Below are 21,739 nucleotides of genomic sequence, written 5' to 3'. Positions count from 1 at the left end.
ATTGACTCCGTTAGCCATGCTGCAATTCCGTAATTCTTGCTCATAACTCTTGCCTCCACAAGCGAAACTATCGGTAAATTCTTGAAAACGGAAGTCAATACCTTACAAGGAGCTAGAAAACAGTGCATACAAACCGCACATAATCTGTTTCACGACATCCGACAACTTTCGCAGTGCTGCTCCGCTTACTTAAAAAATATCTTTATATAGTTTATGAAGTTGACACTCCCCTTGTAGTTGTTTCCACTTGCGCGATGATCCAGATTGAAGCTCTAAAACCAGTTAAATGATTCATGCTGCAATTGGATGATAGCTGCATTTGCGGGCTAAAGGATCATCAAGAAAACTCAATTTACCTCTTTGAAGGACATGTTGAAGCCTTGCTGTAGGTTCACGTGTTTAAACCGTGTATCAAGCACATATCCTGATCCCTTTGATGTACTCCTAAAGAATGATATCAGTAACTGAACAAGTTTGTCAAGTGTAAAGGCAGGGATGATTGGTTCTACCAGCGTCACGGTCTACATACTACTTCCATGATTAAGTCAAGAAACAATATTAAAACAGTACACATACCCTTAACCCTCCCCTAACAACCACACCAAGCATTCCCATCAAACACAACAGGTGAAGTTTTCACAGGCACATTTGTCTCCCAAACTCGGATCCTTTCGTGTCAATGTATAACGACGCAATGCCATACCCTTACAGAACGCTAAGTATGGACCTGACACCGCGCATCAGTGAAAAGGAACGACTGCCGCCCAGTATGAGCAACTTTTGTGAAATCATTGAGAATTCTAGAAATATAAGTTTAATTGGATTTTAGTATAAAACAACCTTGACCAGCTATCAAGTGCTTGGTTTCAGTCAAGAGAGGCAACCTGTTAATCCTTTTCATTAGTTTGTAGAAGAATTATCCCCCTTTGTTTACTCTGCTAGCAGACGACAATTTCAGTGATCCTAAGTATCGATGATTTAGAGAAGAGGAAGTGCTGCATTTTAGAGTATCATAACTAAAGGACGTCAGGATCAGCTAAAGTGATTTCGAGTGGAACAGGCATCCCTCTTGTCCACTGTTTATCGTGTTTTGAAAAATATTGTAATGGATATGGTATTGAGCACCAGGGAGGTGCAGAAGGCCCAGAAAATTGACTGTCGGTGATATGGAGGCGGCTTGGAAACTTGAGGTTTGATATGATTCATAGAGGGAACCGGCTGTCTGTAAGGAGACAATGAACTGAGCTGCATGCAAATGGGTTGGCAGAAAAGCCGAGGAATTTACTCACTGATCATGGAACCCTGAAACAAAAGGAGCGAAGGTTGAACTGGTGCTATTGCATGAGAAATGTTAACTTCTCTGTCATAATGTACTTCTCTGTGATGAAGTTCTGTGTGGAGTTGTTTCCCCAAACACTGAAATCCTGGACAAACAAAACTGGAAAACCTTTGTATCAGTCCGAAATTTAACGTGTGTGTGTAAGTATATAAAGTTAGGGGTAACGCCCCCTTTGTAGTATTTGAAGGGAATATGAACAGTGAAGCGGGCAGCCACACAGATATTCCTTTGAGGGACATTTATTTCCATCTGCTCACGTAAGTTCTATGGAAATTGTTGGACTTTCCAGCAGGACCACGACCCAAAACATCGTTCAAAACATTCACAGGCCTGGTTTTGGACCCAAAATATGACATTGTGGGAATGGCCAGTCATTGTTCCCTGACCCAAGTCCAATAGAAAAATGTTAGGGACTTAAGTAGAAGGAAAGTGTCAAAGAAGAAAAAATCTGACAAAATATTGCTGTCGAAAGAACAGCTGGTCTTGATAGTTGGGATAGCATGGACCTCACGACTTTCTAACTTTCTTTGATCAGTAGTATAGCCCTCTGCCACCGCATTAGCAAGCCTCCGGTGATTGCTGCCCATGTTTGATTTGAATAAAATAATTAACTGTTCACCTGTCTTTGAATCTGAGTTATGTTCTTGCTAATATTCACATTTAATACGTAAGTAATGAGTGAAGTGTCATAAAAACATAACTTGAACTACTGGAGAGAAGAAGAAAATGAGAGGAATAATAAATGAGAAACATTCTGCTCTGGCAAGGAGGAAGGTGAAAGACCAACAAAAGAGTTTTTATCAATTGGAAAATAGAATCTATGTTAATAATCTCCATTAATAAACTTCAGTCAAGCAACAATGAGGAGTTAACAGATAGTGATTCTATACTGAACGAAGAAAAGTTCTCTTTAAATTGTTTTATTCTGCTACGATAAAACAAGACGAAAAAATACCTTGACCAATCTCTAGGATCATACATTGTGAACCCTAACCCTCAAGGATGAATAATTCTCAAACAATTTGGAAAAGAGATTGATATGTATCGAAATTTCCTATGCAGTTAAGAATATGAAAAACAACAAAAGCCTGGGAATTCGATGGATTCCCAATTGATTTTTTAAAATTCATTTGGAAGGAACTCAAAATATGGATGTTAAGATTTGTCAAAACTATTTCAGAAAAAAAAAATCAAATGTCTATAACTTGAAAAAGAGGAGTAATAACTTGCATACCCAAAGTTTTCACCAGATAAAAACACTTTTGAAAAAATTGGACCTATTACTTTATTGAATGCACTCTATAAAATTATAAGCACTTGTATCACTAACCGTTTAAAGAAAACCCTAGATTCCCTAGTACATGCTAACCAAACAGGCTTTATTCCAGGTGGAACTCTTAGTGAAAACACAAGATTACTATATGATATAATGTTTGAAACTAATAAAGGAAATATGCCAGGACATAAAAGGTATTGTTATTGACAATAATGAGTTTAAACTAAACCAATATGCAGATGATACGGAACTATTTCTTGATGGAAATGAACAAAGCTTCAAGGCAGCTATTAATGAAATTAATACATTTAATAAAATGTCAGGACTTAATATAAATATTGATAAGACAAAGGCAATATGGTGGATTGGCTCAAAGAGAAATAGTATGGCAGATAGAATGGCAAAAGGGTGTGTTTGAAGTCTTGGGAATTACATTTCACACAGATCAGCTTATGGGTAATCAATACAAGAAAAAGACTTGATGAGATAAACAGATTGTTTTCACAATGGAGGAAAAGACACTTGACACTGATTGGTAGAAAAAACTGTTATAAAACTTTGGCTTTGTCAAACTTCTGTTCATATATTCAATATTCTGCCTAATCCTCCGCAAAGACTTCATTACTTCATTGGTTGACACAGTAACATTTTGTGAAGCTTTGAAACTAGCTAACCTGAGATCTGATTGTAGAAGAAACAGCAGTTGAAAAATCCCTGTAATATTTCTTTTTGATGTCATTTTAAAAATCTGGTGCAGAATTAAATTCCACATAGATCTTAACAGCTTATGGGTATTCAATACAAGAAAAAGACTAGATGAGATAAACAGATTGTTTTCACAATGGACTGACTGAGTTTAGTTTTACGCTTTTAAAGCAATATTCCAGCAAATATCACGGCGGGGACACCAGAAATGTATTTAACACATTGTGCCCATGTTAGAATCGGACCTGGCCTTCGGCGTGACGAGCCAACGCTTTAACCACTAGGGCTACTCCCACCGCCCCTTTCACAATGGAGGAAAAAGACACTTGACACTGATTGGTAAAATAACTCTATAAAAACTTTGGCTTTGTCAAAACTTGTTCATATATTCAATACTCTGCCTAATCCTCCTAAAGACTTCTGTGTTACTTCATTGGAGAATAGCTTTTCTCAAACTCATATGGAATGACAAACCAGATGAAATCAAAAGGAACAATTTGAAAAGATTATACAAAAATGGTGGTTTAAGGATGGTTTACACAGTAACATTTTGTGAAGCTTTTGAAACTAGCTAACCTGAGATCTTATTTAGAAAACAACAGTTGAAAATCCCTCTTGAAATATTCTCTGTTGATGTCATTTTAAGGTCTGGTGCAAATGTTGATCAAGTAACTTCTTTACATCGATAACCCTTATTTGGAAGGATGTTTTGAAAGCTTGAAACAAATATTGCAAAAAGTCATGTGAATTCTGGTAATATTTATGAAATCCTAGCCTAACCACTATGGTTTAACCATAATTACAAAATCCCAACACATTACAAAAAACTAGGAAAGTAAAGGCATTCTTACAATTAAGGACCTGTGCGACAAAATCATTTTTTTATCCTTGACAAGTAAAGGAAATGTATGGCATGAAAGGCACATACCTTGGACTTTTGTACGTTTTGAATATACTACCTGATTCTTGGAAATATACTATTAGACACTCTCGAAACATGCCAGTTGGTGATTTACTCATAACTGAGTGTCATTTGACTTTATTGAAATGATGCAAAGGCTCTAGAATTTTTTTATGACGCCATGATTTCCGATGAAGATGTACCTAAAATGTGTCTTAAATGGCAAGAATCTTTTGCTAATGTTACTTTTGATTGGAATCAGATTTTTACGACTTATAGAAATGGTTTAAAAGATGTCAAACTACTTGATTTCCAATACAAACTTGTACAACGTGTTATCTATACTAAAATGAACTATTTAACATGAAACTTGTTGACAATACTGTTTGCTGTTGTTGTAATGAGCTGATTAACCTCAGTTCTCTCTTGTAAATCATGCCCACTCTTTACGAAGCAGACTGGAAGGAATGCTGTAGAAATACTGAAAAAACCGTCACCAACAGAATAATATATCAAAACCCTTCCCTATAGCGTGAGCGTTCAAACGGTTTGACCTCCGTTCTCTTCGCATCTATGTGCCCCCTTCACCTTACATTGCTTTTTTCTGTTTTGTTAAGATCTCAAAGGCAACCCCTTTGACCTAATAGCTAACAGGGCTTCATATATTTCTAACTGCTGACACCAGATGGTATTGTTAGATCTTGGTATTGTTAGATACTGGTATTGTTATCGTGAGATATTTGTTTGATGAGTCTTCCGAGCAGTTCCCAATGAACAAACCTTTCCAAAACACCTGTCCCGACCATGGTTCTCATGGTCACATGATGCATGATCCTGGTGGAAAGATGTAGCTAAACCATCTGCGGATGGTCAAAACAAATTTCTAGATGTAGTTGAGAAATACTATCTGCATGCATTGTTGGAGAGATAGGTTATCTTCTATCGTATCCTTATGTATAGGTTGATCACCCTTACAAGGTAGAGTTATTTAAATAAACTCTGCGAGGGTTTTAGATACCGTAGTGAGGGTGATTAAACGGCTTACACCACGAGGTCATACTTATTTAATACGCGTGTAATGTATGAGGCCGCTCGCCTACGTGTAATGCGTATGTAATGAACCAGAGTGTGGTATTTTATTTATTACCTACGTCTTAAATGCATTAATTTGACAAAATAGCGTATTTTTGTTATTGTTATGGTTTCAAACCGAAATCGGTTTCATAAAGAGGTTGCGGAAGAATTTTGTTCTGTAGTCACCTTTGCATGACGTCACACTGTATTGACGTCACTAAACCATTCTCGTCTGGTAACCGACGTCATGATGCATGTCAGTTGTCATCGCCTCGTACAGCCTTCTACAGTAAACTACTCCGTAGCACCCTGTTTTTAGTTGCAGTTGCTTCACTCGGCTAACATCAGTGGTGGAAACATTGCATTTATGTTTTTCGAGGCATTTAATGTCTCAGTTGGACTCACAATTAAACAGCGATACGGCAACGTTCGCAATGTTTACATTCCCACAATGCCTATAAGTTGTAGAATGAATGAATTCACGTGTTTGTTATGAATGAACAAGTAGCTCCGTCACAACGTGACCTAACTGAGAGGTGATGAGTTGTCCAATCAAATCGTAAGAATCTCAGGTCAAGTCGTTACGACACAGGTCAACGCGTTGACCACGTTGGTAATAAATGTCTTGATCTCACTCAAGCGATATATCTCACTGAAGCTAGTTATAGTTATAGAGGATAAATCACATTATAGCATCAATGGATACACTTGCAGGAGAAATGACTGTATGCGATCAGAAATCTGCAGTCCACTGTCACCAGATAGAGACCCCCACTTCCAATACGACGGGCTGCTATGTGGTATATTGTCATCTTGTTTGTGACGTCACCCTATCTTATATTCTATGACGTTTGTGTATTACATATTTTAGTCCAGTTAGGTTATAACATTTTTATACCTTCAGGTGTTGAATTCTACTTCTAGCATATTTGTTCTTCCCAGCCTTATAACATCTTTTGTGCTGGAGTTGTTGTAGCAGTAAAATTCCAAGTGCATATCTCCAACTTGTAATATTGAAATAATGCTCGTCATTAGAAACCTAGCAAGTAATCTAGTAAGGATCTCGGTATCCACTAGCGAATGGCAAACAGTGAGGATGACGATCTATCAATTGATGTTTATGTATGAGAAGATACTGGTTGATTTAACATTTGTTTAAAGGTCACATGCAACGTAAAGCACAACTTTGCAGATTTTGATACCTTTTGGTATGGACTTACAGTAACAAATGATCAAAATGAAAATTCACTTATAAAGTTGAAAAAAAAACGCGATGAAAAAAACCCTTTGAAGTCGGAGTTGAAACGATTCACTAAATTCACCCAAGCTGGAGTGAAAAGTGGTTTCAACAGCTATGCTGCGCTGCGCTGCGCTTATGGCGCATGTGCAGTGAACATTTGTCTGTCTGCTAATGACAATATGCAATACACAAAATCCCGACCCCTAGGAGCAATTGACGGCAGCGCAACGATTCGGCATGTCTTCGTTGACGTCAAGAAATCAGCAAAATGAAGAGCTTGTTACACACTTTATATACAACTAACTGAATATCCTTCCTCACATAACGTAACTTCCGGTTCGCTGCAGTGCTCTGGCGACAGAGTTACGTAACCTCTCTTTGCTCACTCTCCTACCCAGAGTTCCATGCGGCAAGCCAGCATAGTACCTCTGCCACAGGCCACAAAAATGTGACGATTCGTCACATCTTGCAATGTCCATTCAATATAATGTACAGATTTCTTTTACTCTTTTATTTTTGACGAGTCTACACATCTAACTAAACATCTTTAATAGAATGGTTTAGTTTCACTGAGAAAATATCCAAAAACATGTAACACTATTTTGATTTGCGTAGCGATCCGTTGTTTACATAGGTTATACGGCTCCAAGTGCTGTCATCGAAGGTGATGGAGAGCAAACGATGCAGCCAGTTTGATATCTAATTACGTACTGTCATAGACCTTACTGTCGCAGTTGTGGAAGAATATATATGTAACAATGTAAAACATTATGAAGAGAGCGCCGAAAAGCTTTCGTGTGTCCAGTTTCTTATTATGAATATGCGCGTTTGTTTACAAACAGGAGAAAAGACCGATCACGTGATATGCAAATTAGCCTGTGGCAGTGATGTTATGTTAAGTCATCGCTGTGCCGGAGTGTGCTCTTCGGTATCATTGACAGGCGAGAGTGAAGCAGGCGACTTTTTTGGCAACTTTAATCGCTCGGTATTACTTAACCACAAGTTTTTTAAGTACTAATTTGGTGTTCAGCCTGAGACTAACCACACGTCTTTCATATGTAATGGTGGGGCGATGGGGTGGCCCAGTGGTTAAAGCGTTCGCTCGTCACGCTGAAGGCCCGGGTTCGATTCCCCACATGGGTACAATGTGTGAAGTCCATTTCTTGTGTTCCCCGCCGTGATGTTGCTGGAATTTTGCTAAAAGCGGCGTAAAACCATACTCACTCACTCACTCATATGTTATGGTTAAAAGAGTTAAAAAAAACAAAAGGTTATTTGTTCTTTAACACCTATCAGGCTATACACCATAAACAAAACGCATTGATTCATGGCTCGTGCACCCGACTTCTGTCTCTGTCACATTATGCAATTACACAGACAGGCAGGTGTGATACTTGGACACATGACATGTTATGGTGTCTCTTGATGGCAAAATGTTAAACACCAAAAATGAGCATGTATTTACAAAACCCAACATCTATAAACTCACACAAAGTGTGCATCGGCAAAAAACCAGTCAATGAAATATTTTTCGAAGCGAAACGAGTGAAGTACGTTGCCAACCTTTGCTCGCTTCACACGCATATAGGAAGAGTGCTCATTTTCTCTTTGTTGCGCAACCCTACTTGTGCTACAGTTTGCGTGTGCGTGGACTGACCGCGGTTGTGTAAATGTGGTGACGTAATGCCCATGTCTTTATTATTTCACCCGATCCGGGTTAGAATTGATCTACATTAACCCATGCTTGTTGTAAGCGGCGACTAACGGGATCGGGTGGTCAGGCTCACTGACTTGGTTGCCAAATGTAATCGTATCCAAATTGCGTAGGACGATGCTCATGTTGATCACTGGATTGTCTGGTCAAGACTCGAGTGACCGCCGCCATATATCTTGAATATTGCTGAGTGAGGCGTAAAACCCAACTCACTCACAATAAACAAATGGCTTGAAGAGAACCTTTATCTATAACATTGTGATCTAGCTTTCTGAAGAGTGAGTTTACAGTTCAAGCTGAAGCTGATTACCACTGCTGACGTGGAAAAACAAATCCAAGACTTGTGACACAACCGAACCGTAGTAGCTGGTGTTTCGAGTGCATATATGAATGTCAGAGTAAGTACAGAATTGTTCTGTTCTTGTCTCCTGGGTGTCCTAATGTAGTAATACTATTGCATTTCAAACAAGACATTATGTCTATGTCATTGCAGTTTCTATAAAAACGCTCAGACTTTAAATTATTCAAGGTGCAATTTGCTTTACGAATACGTCAGTACATTGGAGAAGACATAAGCACAGGATTAGTTCTATTGTTGTGGTGTTAACATGTTATCTCAGAAACATACATGATACAATCAGATCACTCGGATAGATGGCACAGTGTGTGCATTAAAAGTTTATGTTAAAACCCGTTTCTCTTTCATTATATAATAAAACAATTATAGACTCTTGTAGAGGTCGATATCGGTTTTTATTGACCTGAGAAAAACAACATCGACCTCGCAAGCTCTGTCGACTCAAGTCAAGCTCGGTCGATATTGTTTTACTTAGGTCAATAAAAACCGATATCGACCTCTACAAGAGTCTATAATTGTATATTATTATATAGGTAGTATTTTTCCTGTACCACGATTGGTCAAAAGACCGTCACATGATTGACTACGAAACACGATATTGACTTGAGTTTTCTGATAAATTACGATTTTAACTTGGGTTACCACAAAATAGACAAGGAATCCCGTACGAAGGGGCTTCCCACGCTTTTCAGCCAATCAGATCACTCGGATAGATGGCACAGTATGTGTATTAAAAGTTTATGTTAAAACCCGTCTCTCTTTCATTATATAATAAAACAATTATAGACTCTTGTAGAGGTCGATATCGGTGTTTACTGACCTGAGTAAAACAATATCGACCGAGCTTGCGAGTAAAACAATATCGACCGAGCTTGCGAGCTTTTTCTCAGGTCAATAAAAACCGATATCGAGCTCTACAAGAGTCTATAATTGTATAATGTTTCAGCGGCTATCGTGGAGGGCGTGGCTATTTTACAGTAGAAGTTCTAAGATGACACACTGACATAAGTCCAAATGTACAATATTTACCTAAAATTCCTCTCTCTGGGACAAATACAGTTAAGCATGCTACTACATGGGCGGATCCAGGAATTTTGAACGGGGTGGTGGGGTGTTTCAGAGGATTCGTACCCCCTGAAAAAACCACTGGATGGAATATTGCTGGATGCAGCCTTGTGTCCTAGTGTGTGTTGAATATGTATTACTTCCACACATTGCTGGGGCGGTAGGGTATCCAAGTGGTTAAAGCGTTCGCTGGTCACGACGAAGACCCGGTTCGATTTCCCACATGCGTACAATGAGCGAAGCCCATTTCTGGTGTCTCTGCCATGATGTTTCTGGAATATTGCTAAAAGCGGCGTAAAGATATACTCACCCACTCCACACATTGCTGACCTGTTTATGACTGCGTCGATAAAAAACTTTCAGTCACGGCTCAGGACTTGTTCTCAAATAATCGATAACGTTCAGTTTCATACAATGTTTATTGTGTCATGTGACCCTTTCTCCATCACACGAACATACTTCAAACATCTGTTTGTACATACAAATTGTATTTCAACGCGACGAAGACATCCATGCGCTGTTACGAATAGTAATATCAAAAGCTGAATATTTGTACAATGAAAGAGAATTGTATAGATGTCAGCTTCTTTGTTATGAGTAACAAAACGTTTGGGAGTATATACCTATCAGGTGAGTGAATGCTAAGGGGCAGGGAGCAGGTATACTGAGTCAAAAAAGAAACTTCACATTCTTTCTTCAGGGCACTATAAAAGAACAAGAGATGGTAAGATGGTTAAATTGGTATTATTTCATTGCTGAGATCTGTGTGATGTACTCGATACACTACAGATGACCAGAAGTCGGGAACGGTTGTTCCCACAGAAAGCACCCCACACCATGCAACTTCCGCCCCCGAATCTGTCGACTTCCTGTACACAACATTGGGCATACCGTTCACAACGTCGTCTCCAGACTCTATGCCTGCAGTCCGCGAATCTGAGGGTAAACCTGGATTCACCGCTAAAGACGACTCGATTCCAGTCTCTCTGGGTCCATTGGAGGTGACGTTGGGCCCACAGCAGACGTTGACGTTGATGAAACGGCGTCAATCTCGGCCCACGATATGGACGTCGAGAATGGAGATTAGCAGCCCGCAACCGATTTCGAATGGTCTGTGAGGACAGTCGACCTCTAAACATCTCAGCCCTGGTTCGTGTAGCCGGCAGAAATCTGTCACGTAGGTGACGTAGGACGATTTTGACGGTCTTCTGCTGGTGACGTCACACGTGGACGACCCGACCATGGGCGATCAGAAGAGGTGCCAGTTTGTTGTAGACGACCTCGCAAGTTATACACAGTACGACGGCTGCATCCCATTGCTCTTGCGACGTCAATAACTGATCTTCCCGCTTGCAACATGCCAACGGCACGTTCACATTGCACATTTGACAATCGTGGCATTTCAAGTACCGTTAGAACTGTGTTTTAAAAGTGTTTTTTTCAATTCTTGAGGCCAATGCAAACACTTGCATATGAAGAAAACTTCGATGCGAAGATCACGTGGTCGACTGCACGTACAAAACTTGATTTGGCACTAACGTCATTTGCACGACGAATTGATTGGTTTGAGTGGGTTTTGCTAACGTTTTTCTAGAGTCGAAAGATAGGGATCCCATTTCGGATACATAGATATATCATCAGAGAAACATTATTCAATATTTTTCAAATATTTTTCATTTTGTGAAGTTTCTTTTTTGACTCAGTATATACACATGCACAGGCGCGTAGCAAGCCAGTAAAGGTTGCAAAGCTATATGGGGAAGGCTACCGGTAAAGGGACCACATGGTCGATCACAGATTCAGAGATACTGACAGAAACGTGAACCGATGAATAGAACTCCTAAATTTCACGATCTTTGTTTTTGTGTTTTAATGGTTTAAAAACCCTTATTTGTTACGTGTTGACTGTTGGAATTACAGATTGTTTACAATAAAAGCCTCAAAACTTAAAATATTAAGAGGTTCCATAAAGGTACCACATGTTCGGCGCAACCTTTTAAGCAGTATAAAAACTTCAAACGAGGCAGAGAAAGGCTTCACTAGGCAATATTTTACATGCGCTTCTTTGGACACCTTTCATTAAACCTCACAGCGTAACCGAGTTCTTGATCGTAACTAATTTGACTGGCATTTGACCTGACCCTGTTTCCGGTGGAGGGTAAGTTTACACGAGCCCGCATTTGAACATTGATAATACAATATGATTCATAGCTACATGGTTGCAAAGTTGTATTTTACATTGGTAATTATAAAAAGAAGGTGTGACTACTCAATTATTGTCCAAAATTGTCTTAATTATATTTTTTTCGTAGACATATTGTTTAGCTAAAATCAACGTGCTTATTACGACCAACTGGTCCCTTTATTTATAAAGATATTTTGGTTATTTTTTGGTGTCATTATTGCAATGAAAATTGAATTTAATCTCCTAGAACGATCCTCTTCAGTAAACAACTATTATGAACTGAATGAAATATTGAAAAAAAATTGTAAGTGAAATTTAGTAGATTAATTTTTCCTTTCAGGTTTCAAAATCCTGACGGTAGTACGTACATTCACTATGGACAGACTATACAAACCCGTAAAACCCAATATTTTAGTGGCCGAAAGCACAAATAGCTCGAATTCAATTAATTACTTAGACTTAAATAACTTTGTACCAAGAAATGGAGGTACAAATGGATGGGAAACGTACCAATATGACCTTGATCATTTTGATTTGTGCACTGAGCCTTTGCACAACTCTCACTACCCTTATACATTGAGGCGTATGCAGTCAGAACCAGACTTGAGCCGTTGTTACACAGGGCCTGTTTACCCACCAATTCCCCGTTTTGAGCATATATCTCGGTCTTTTTCCCTTTATAACTTTGTCGATCCACAGTTTCGTTCATTCACCATACCACGACACGTTATTCCAGAAAAGAATTATCATCCCACAATTTGCCAAATATGTGGCGAATCATTTGATAATCATCCTTATCAGCATATGGAATAATGGGAAAATGACACCTCCGATTATCAAAGTGTAGAGGATAGAGCAATCAATATCCCTATCCCGTCATCAATTGAAAGTTTGTCAACCTATTCAAATAAGACTAGATTTGTTGAAGAATCTACAAGCAGTAGTTCTGGTCAGGCTGAGATTGAAATCATCAATAAGAGGTATGTTAAATGTATAAATAGAAGGGCCATAAGCGGTTAACCAGAATGTTATAGAATCAGGGTTTTGTGGATTTTTTATAATGTTTTTTTTTCAGTTGATTGTTTTTTTTACTTTTCGATTATACAATATTCCAAAATGAACTGTTAAATACTGAACACTTGTAACTGTTCTGACTGGAAGGTATATCTTGCTTTTTCAGAATGTCTGCTCCCCCAAACAGTCCAGCAAGTGACAGTTCTGTCGAGGCAGAAAGGTGGGTCTGCTACGAGTGTCAGCTATCAGCTATTGACCCCTCAAAACTTGAAACAGAACTAGTTTGTAGTGATAACACTGTTTTTACTGACGCAGATGGAACACTCTGGCTATACTGTGCATCATGCCACAGACAGTTCCATTTATTCTGTGTTGGCAATCTGTCAGATAGTACAACCGTCCATGACATCAATTCTGATGGTTCGCACTGTGGTTGGTATAAGTAACTGATCAAATATGGCTGAGGAACAGTTGTTAGATTTTGGCAAAGGCATTGCCGATGTACCAGGAGCACTGGATGTTATTTCTGTACTGTTATGTTTGTACTGATGATAATAATGCAAGCAATAATGATGTATTGGAAGACTTTGCTGAAACATGCTTGGTTTCTAGCCTCTGTACACCACCAGAATACGGAGAGGTTAATGTGTCTGAATTAGATGTTGACCGAGATGTTGTTGAAGTCACTCTTCCAACTCTGTCTATACCCTTATCCCATTCTGATTGTGAACTGGAGGTGCAATCCTTTATTGAAAGTGGGTGTTGTGCATGGAATTGCACAAAGAAGTTTCCACTTGATATGATTCAGGAGTCAAGACTGGATTGTCTTGAATTTGATTTTTATTGTGATAATCACGTTAATCATCATCATATCTTAATGCTCGGAGCATTGAATACCCTTGTACAGAACCAGCCTCATACCGTGAAGAAAGGTCAAGCCCCTCAGCCAAGAAAGGAGACCAGAACAACGTACATGTTCAGAGGTGTCACAGTTTGTCGAGAATTTTTCATGTTTGTTTTTGGGTCGGGTATTAAGCGTCTTAAAAACGTCGAGCATATGTTAGTTTCTGGAATAAATGCCAAGAAACATGGCAGGGCAGATAAAACCAGTCAATCAACATGTCTCACATTAGAACAGCGAAAAAAAGGCTGTACTGTTCATTAAAAACTATGGTGAGCAGAATGCCTTAGTGATGCCTGGTCGCATTTCGGGAAGGAAAAACACTGACTTAAAACTTTTGCCTTCTCACATGACCAAAAACTTGTATACGGAAAATACGAAGGTGCGTGTCATGACACTGACGAGGAACCCGTGTCAGTTCACACATGGTATGCAACATGGATGTTGTTTTGTTCCCACATTGTTATCCAAAGACCAAGAACAGATCTGTGTGCTGTTTGTCAGCAGAACAGTATGACCATGTCGAAACTCAAGACTTTCTGCGACAATGAAAAACGAGAACTTGCCAAAAGAGTTGTAGAACATATTGACCAAGTGACGTCTGAACGTGGATTCTAAATTTCGATAATTGGCGAATGTCGTCAAGACGTTGAACTGTTGACACCCGAACTGACCCTTTCGCCCCATCAGCTAATGACATACAAAGGTAAAATGCATCAGAGTCTTGATTTTGCTCAGCAAGTGTTTTTGCCACAGGATTCTCAACAAGTTGGACCTTTATACTTTCTATGTGGCTACAAGGTTGGACTCTTTGGAATTGCCGTAGAACCACTTAGGAAATTTGTCCTGAAGCAGTTTATTGTGGGAAAGGATCAAATGTGGTTATCTTACTTCTTCACCACTTCTACACAAACTTTAGTGTAGGAGAAATCGACTCGCTGTGTCATGCTGACAACTGCTGTGGTCAGAACAAGAACAATTTCATGATGCAATACTGTGTTTGGCGTACAGCTACAGGTCAGAACCAGTCATTTCAGATCAGCTTTATGCCAGTTGGACACACCAAGTTTTGGCCAGATCTGTTGTTTGGATTGTTTAAGAAGCGATGGCGACGTGAACAGGCTTCATCAGTGGCAGATGTACAGAGAATAGCAAGATAGTGTTGCTGTCGGGGATGAAGCTGGCCACACTTTCGTGCCGATATATGACTGGCAGTCTAAGTTCAAGGCACATGGATTCCACAAAATACCTGAGATAAAGAAGTTTCACCATTTCTTCTTCACAAACCAGTCACCAGGGATTGTCAAACAAGTTTGAACAGCGATAGTGTCCGTTTCACAGTTGGTGAAGTTTCTACACTGGACAAATCGCTCCCAAACATCATCCATCCAGTAGGATTGAGTTATGCCAGGAAGATGTACCTGTACAATTCTATCAGACAGTATGTTCCTGATGACTCAAAAGACACACTTTGTCCTCTTCCGTGTGCAGTCACTGCATATGTACCACCTGAGCCAACTGCGGAACCCGGGACATCAATGGTTCAGGATGCGCAGAATGATGATGGACCAACCAACAAAGATAATAGACAAACAGGCACAGTGCAAATTGAACCATTTGTGTTTCAAACACCAGAAAAGAAAAGGCGTAAAACCCCAACGTGTTCTTACTGTCTCCAGGCAGGTCACAGAAATCAAGCAATCAGGGGTAGGTTGGTCTGTCCTAAAAGACATTATGAAACCAGCCACTGCAGACCATGTGGGTACTGATTGATCGTAACATTATGTTGAACTGTTCAAGGAGGCAAGGGTGGCATTCCAGGGTCTCCGTTTGTCATTAAGGTTCTATACATAAAAGTATCTGAAATTCAAGCAACCAATGTGAGACAGTTGGTTTTACGGCGTTTTAACGGTATCTCATTGCAAACTAGTATTAATTCAATGGGTGAGTGGGTGAGTTTAGTTTTACGCCGCACCCAGCAATGTTCCAGCTATATGTCGGCGGTCTGTAAATGATCGAGTCTGGACCAGACAATACAGTGATCAACCGAATGAGCATCGATCTGCGTGGGGAACCGATGATCTGCGTCAACCAAGTCAGCAAGCCTGACCACCCGATCCCGTTAGTCGATTCTTACGACAAGCATATGTTACTGAAGCTCAATAACCCGGATCGTCATGGGTAAATTCAATGGGAAGGCTTGCAACTCCACAGTTGTGAACAGTGGAACCTGCTGTTGCAACTTTAGTCTTCATATCAATCATTGCACAATAGTATCACTACATGAGAAGATATCTAGATCCCAGTAGGAATGCAGACCAAAACCGTTTGATCAATATACGACCACTGTCTCTCCCAAAGTCTTTGTAACCTCAGAATGCGTGCAATCAAAGAAATCAAATTAATATAACTTTGTTTTGTATGTCTAGGTATCCAGTTGTTCGTCTAAAATAACCACATGTTTATGACTTGTTATCTACCAGGTGTATTGGGTAAATAAAATATTCATGCATAATCATAAAAACTTAAGCTAAAAAGGGACCACTTCGACCATTACGCATGCGCGCGCTATTTGAACAGATGAAAATAAAATTCATGTTTGCTTTATCACACCCTATGTGTTAACAAGACACATTCAAATGAGCAAACGGTAACTTCATACTTATAATTCTTTTATGGCTGAAAGAATACACGCATCTCTTTTAACCCGTATTTTCTCACTTAAGCATTTCTATCAAATTCTAACCCCATCATTTAACTGGGCACTACATTGTCAGTTTAAAAGATATCGGGTTAATTCATTTTGCATTTATTGGGGGAAATCTTGTACATTATGAATCTGTCCTTATCTCAATACCGACCATGTGGTCCCTTCACCTGTAGCCTTCCCCATATATTTAGATGGTATTGAGGTATTGCCCAACCTTTTCAGCAACAATCATGTGAGCCGGGTTTTTTTTATAATGGTAGCTATGCTCCTGATGTAAGAACAATAAAAGTAATACGACAACAAAGATGTTGGCTAAACAGAAGTAGCCAACAGTTAGCTGCCGCTGATAGGCGATAGGTAATTCTCTTCCTTATGTGTATCAATTCCAAATTGCCATTCAAAGATCCGATGTTTCTATTACGTAAATAAGTTACGAATTCATTACTGATAGAAGATACAATTAAGTTCTAAAAAACGACGCCGTCAACGCATTCAGGGACCAGCAATAATTATTCATTTAGAATCTACTTTCCTGTTGTTTTTTATCAGTACGCGACGGGCACTGTGTCTGACCCATTGGCCGAACTGTTATCAAATGCTTTTGACTCTTAAATAACTCTTACCCAAACCCTTTTACACACTTTCCAGAAAAGAAATCCGAAGAAATCTTTCTTTCTTCCTAACTGTTTAAGAAAATAGTTTTGGTATTGACTGGTGTAGCACACGCCGCACAATGCATCTAAAGTAGGTAAGAAAAGCGTAAATACAATGTTATTATGAAAATCTATTGACCTACGTTAAACTGATCAATATATTCACCTATGTCATTAAGAATAGACTTAGTCCACAATGAGAGTAAAGTGTAGAAGCATGTCACGTGTACAGTAATGTATTAGACATACGCGATTGATGTCGTAAAATACTCTGAGACTCGGGCAAAATAAACAGTTCATTGCCCGCTCGTATTGACTAAGCGTTATCAAGAACAACACTTTAAAAAAAATATTGATAACAAGTAACGTGTCGATGGAAGCTGTATCAGCCGTGATGAATGCACTAAACAAGGAACACGTCGTATAAGGAGTTAGTTAAGTCGGGGGCGGGGGTGTAAGAGAGAGAGAGAGAGAGAGAGAGAGAGAGAGAGAGAGAGAGAGAGAGAGAGAGAGAGAGAGAGAGAGAGAGAGAGAGAGAGAGAGAGAGAGAGAGAGAGAGAGAGAGAGAGAGAGAGGGGAGGGAGGGAGGAGAGGGAGGGAGGGAGAGGGAGAGAGAGAGAGAGAGAGAGAGAGAGAGAGAGAGAGAGAGAGAGAGAGAGAGAGAGAGAGAGAGAGAGAGAGAGAGAGAGAGAGAGAGAGAGAGAGAGAGAGAGAGAGAGAGAGAGAGAGAGAGAGAGAGAGACACCACCGGTTAGGTTATGAGTGACTAATAAAACTAATAAGAGACAGAGCCAGATGAAGTGAGCATCTGTCTACGTTCTTTTGATACGATGACATGCATCAAACAGGCCATTGAGACCACCCGACCCGATTATTTGTACAAAATTAGATGCTCACATTTCTACCAGCCACATGAGCAATCTGTAGGGTACCGTTTGGCCAAGGTCGTTGGTCCAGAATACCTTAGACACAACATTTGTTCGCTGCTCATTCAGTGGACGAAGCAGACGACCATTGGGATTACAGTCTGCGCATGCGTCAAACCAAAACCCGCTTTCGTATCTGACTGCACAACTTCCGGCATCATTGTCGTTATCCCTGTCGTATGTACTGAATGCAGAACCGTTTAGGTGAGTTAAACAGTCTCCTATAGGATCACCGCTTTTACCACGTGTCCGCGCAAAATACATACGATACCCATCTGCCTCGTCTGAAAGATAAAAGTTGTCGTAGTACTGTTGCTTAAAGGAATTGTTTCGAAATTTCATTTCAATCTTCAGTGAAAATGTTCCAGGTTTACAAATGTGGTACAACTTCTCCAGTCCCAGCCAGTGATCTTTGTTGGTCAACCCGAAACCGTCACGATATTCTGCCCAACTCCGGTTGAAGTCGACAGTGGCAGTTGGTGTTTCCATGCGGTATTGGATAATTGTTCTTCCACGTAACCTCATGAGACATCTCACTGTAAATGGCGTAGATGTAGATGTTGGCTGGATGCTGTAGTAGCCGTCGGGATATCCAAAACCACCTGCATAACCATCACTGCAATCTGAAAACAAAATATTGCAAAAATATTACACATGGATGAAGATTTATAACATATACTATACAAAGCGAGGAGCACAAGGGATCAGACGTGCAGCGGTGCGTCCCTTGGAAACAGCAAAACAATATGATCGTGGACTCCCAAGTGAGCTCCAGACGACACGCAATTAGAAAAATAACAACAGCTGTTGCTTTCATCACGTACAGAAAAAATGCAGGGCAGCTACACCAGTGGATGGATAGATCGAGAAATCACCATGGTTACGATTCCACGCAGCGCAATGACCACTTACGTAAATGCATAATAACTGGTCCTTCTTTATTTGATCACAGTACCAGTTACAGTATATACAAATCATTTAAACAGTCTTTTAAACAGTCCTACACCCACAAGGTCTTGTAAATAATGCTTGGTTCATAACGGTCATAGTCTACTGTAAACTGTCAATACAGACCGCCAACGCTGAAAAACATCCCGCATGCATGTCTGTAAGGTTAAATAGCGGGGAATATTATATGATGGGATTACCATAAATAAAGCGCTCAATAATTTTGTACGGAGATTGTCTCTGATTATCAATTTTTGCTTTCATCAAAAAAACGTATTATTGATATTGTGGAATGATTTGAAATATATCAAAACGTACGTTTATAATGAACGTATCCTTATTTGATCAGATACCTCGACAATATAGATTTATTTGTTCGAATTTTTCATTGAGTAAGGACCTCTGAAAGGAAGACCTTGGTCTAAATTTCACAATTGTGTCTGCGAAACGGTTTCAAAACAAGTAAGAACCCATATTGACAAAAGTAGAGCAAGAAACCGAGTCGATATTTCAGAAGCGTCAATATATCGATTTCTTAAAATGTGTTCATAAAAGAGAAATATATTTCAAAGAATCCTAATGAGATGTTACAAAACGTGTTGACGGGATACACATGGTGGGTGTTACATGGTGTCAAAACCTGTTAAATGCACATCGGCTTGTAACGCACACCACACACCCCAAACAACAACAACAACAACAACAAACAAACAAACAAAAATAACAAGAAAACACCAAAAATAAAACCAACAACATAACCCAACCAACAAAATGGCGCAGCTTCCGAAGACCCCAGCTCCCAATGTACGGTTTCGATTTATGTGACTGAGTGAGTTTAGTTTTACGCCGCGCTCAGCTATATTCAAGCTATATGGCGTCGGTCTGTAAATAATCGAGTCTGGACCAGACAATCCTGTGATCAACAGCATGGGCATCGATCTGCGCAATTGTCAAATGGCTTGATATGCCTGTAGGTTTTATATGGGTATATACTAAGTTCATTGTTGAATTCGTCTGAAATGAACTTGATTTAATGACCCTGCTTCATAGTGCTAAAACCCCGTCAGTGACAGAATATGCACTGATTCCAGCCTTTGGCGTTACAATGGTTGCATAGTCTACATATAGACCCTGAAACAAATATAACCACGAAAGTCTAGAACACGTGGCAAGTCTAGATTACCACACTTTCCGTTTCATAAAATGAAGAAAGTCTCTGAGCTCCCTTTTATTATATTTTATGATTATGATTTAGGAACCATTTTCTTCTGTAAAATATGGTCATTTGAGAAACTAAATTGTTAGTATTGGGATAAGCAGTTGCATTGACATTATAACATTGGTTATAATAACGTTCTGATGTTTTGAACATCTCTCGTTAGTCAGAGACAGCTCTTACAATCGGCTTGTCCATATCCGAATCTCTGGTTCACTAACTGGCAATTTCATCACCCAATAAGCTCCAACAATGATAATTCTTTGCACATTTTTTATTGTGCGTTTGTGTGTGGAGCAATGCAGGTTAAATGTATTGATTGATCCCCATTTTCTTTTACATGATGTAGATGTAGTTATTATTTTAACAACATCACCTTGTGGACATTTTTCGAAAGCTGACGGGAACGTTTTCGTGAAGTAACACATTTGAATTATTCTTGTGAATGAAACTGTGCTGTTCCCTGCTGTCACACCTGTAGTTTCGTCAACAACGAATATCAAAATCAATCATCTGTTCGGAAATAGCAGTGATTGTTTTTCCGTACCTTATAATGAGTGAGTGAGTGAGTATGGTTTTACGCCGTTTTTAGCAATATTCCAGCAATATCGCGGCAGGGGACACCAGAAATGGGCTTCACACAATGTACCCTTGTGGGGACTCGAACCCGGGTCATGACGAGCAAACGCTTTAACCACTTGGCTACCCTATCGCCCCGGTCCCTATAATGACAATCAATCGATTTCCATGAGAGTCAGAATACTGGTATTCTGAAGAATTAATTGTAAATTTGTTAGGGCTTCTCTTAGTGATTTTCAGTGACTGTTAGATAGTATCCATTTGATTCCGAAATTGCCAAAAGTTAAAAGTTTGATGGCAGTGGCGAAAAAATTAATTAATTTGTAAGATTACTTATACATACAGTTGGTAATAACCTGAAATCATTAATATGATAACGGGTACTATCCAAAACGTTAAAAATGCACAAATGTTTTTGAAACAGTGAAAATGAATCGAAATTCCACACACTTCCCCACGACACCCACCTACCTGTCATTAAACGTTCACACCTTGTACCAACGTAGCCATTGACGCACTGGCAACTCGAGTCGGGTTGTAGAATACCGCCATTTGCACACTCTTGAACCTGAAAATAACCAAATGGATTATGTAACACATGTAAAAACGTTAGATGGTTGTATGTTTCGGCTAACAACAGTGGTGTGCACGCACAGTACGTTGGTAAAGATGCATGTTTTTGTTCTGTAACATAATGTCTTCACTACAAGAATACACACAGAGTTTGCTTCAACGTTTTAACCCTGGTTGTGGCAGAATACACAAATCGTCCGTTTTGGCTCAAAACTATACGTGTTACAAGTGTGGAGCAGGACAGAGGTGCATCAAAATCGCTTATCTGTAACATGGGAAAGCTGTAAATAATATCTAGTGTACCCTCCTCGTGCTTGGATAACTGCCTGTACTTTACGTCGCAGAAACCCCGTCAGCTATCG

General features: G+C 39.6%; 1 protein-coding gene across 1 annotated transcript; it reads right to left on the bottom strand.

The window, feature by feature from the left end:
* Positions 1–17,858: 17,858 nt before the first annotated feature.
* LOC124287382 (ficolin-2-like) lies at positions 17,859–18,642 on the bottom strand. The gene has a single exon (XM_046723907.1). It carries the CDS (start codon positions 18,584–18,586, stop codon positions 18,029–18,031), a length of 558 nt encoding a protein of 185 aa, XP_046579863.1. The 5' UTR covers positions 18,587–18,642; the 3' UTR covers positions 17,859–18,028.
* Positions 18,643–21,739: the final 3,097 nt, after the last annotated feature.

The sequence above is a fragment of the Haliotis rubra genome, unplaced genomic scaffold (assembly GCF_003918875.1).
Source record: "Haliotis rubra isolate DU_JTF1 unplaced genomic scaffold, ASM391887v1 Scf40, whole genome shotgun sequence".
NCBI lineage: Eukaryota > Metazoa > Mollusca > Gastropoda > Lepetellida > Haliotidae > Haliotis > Haliotis rubra.
This window is presented reverse-complemented; position numbering and strand designations above follow the sequence as displayed.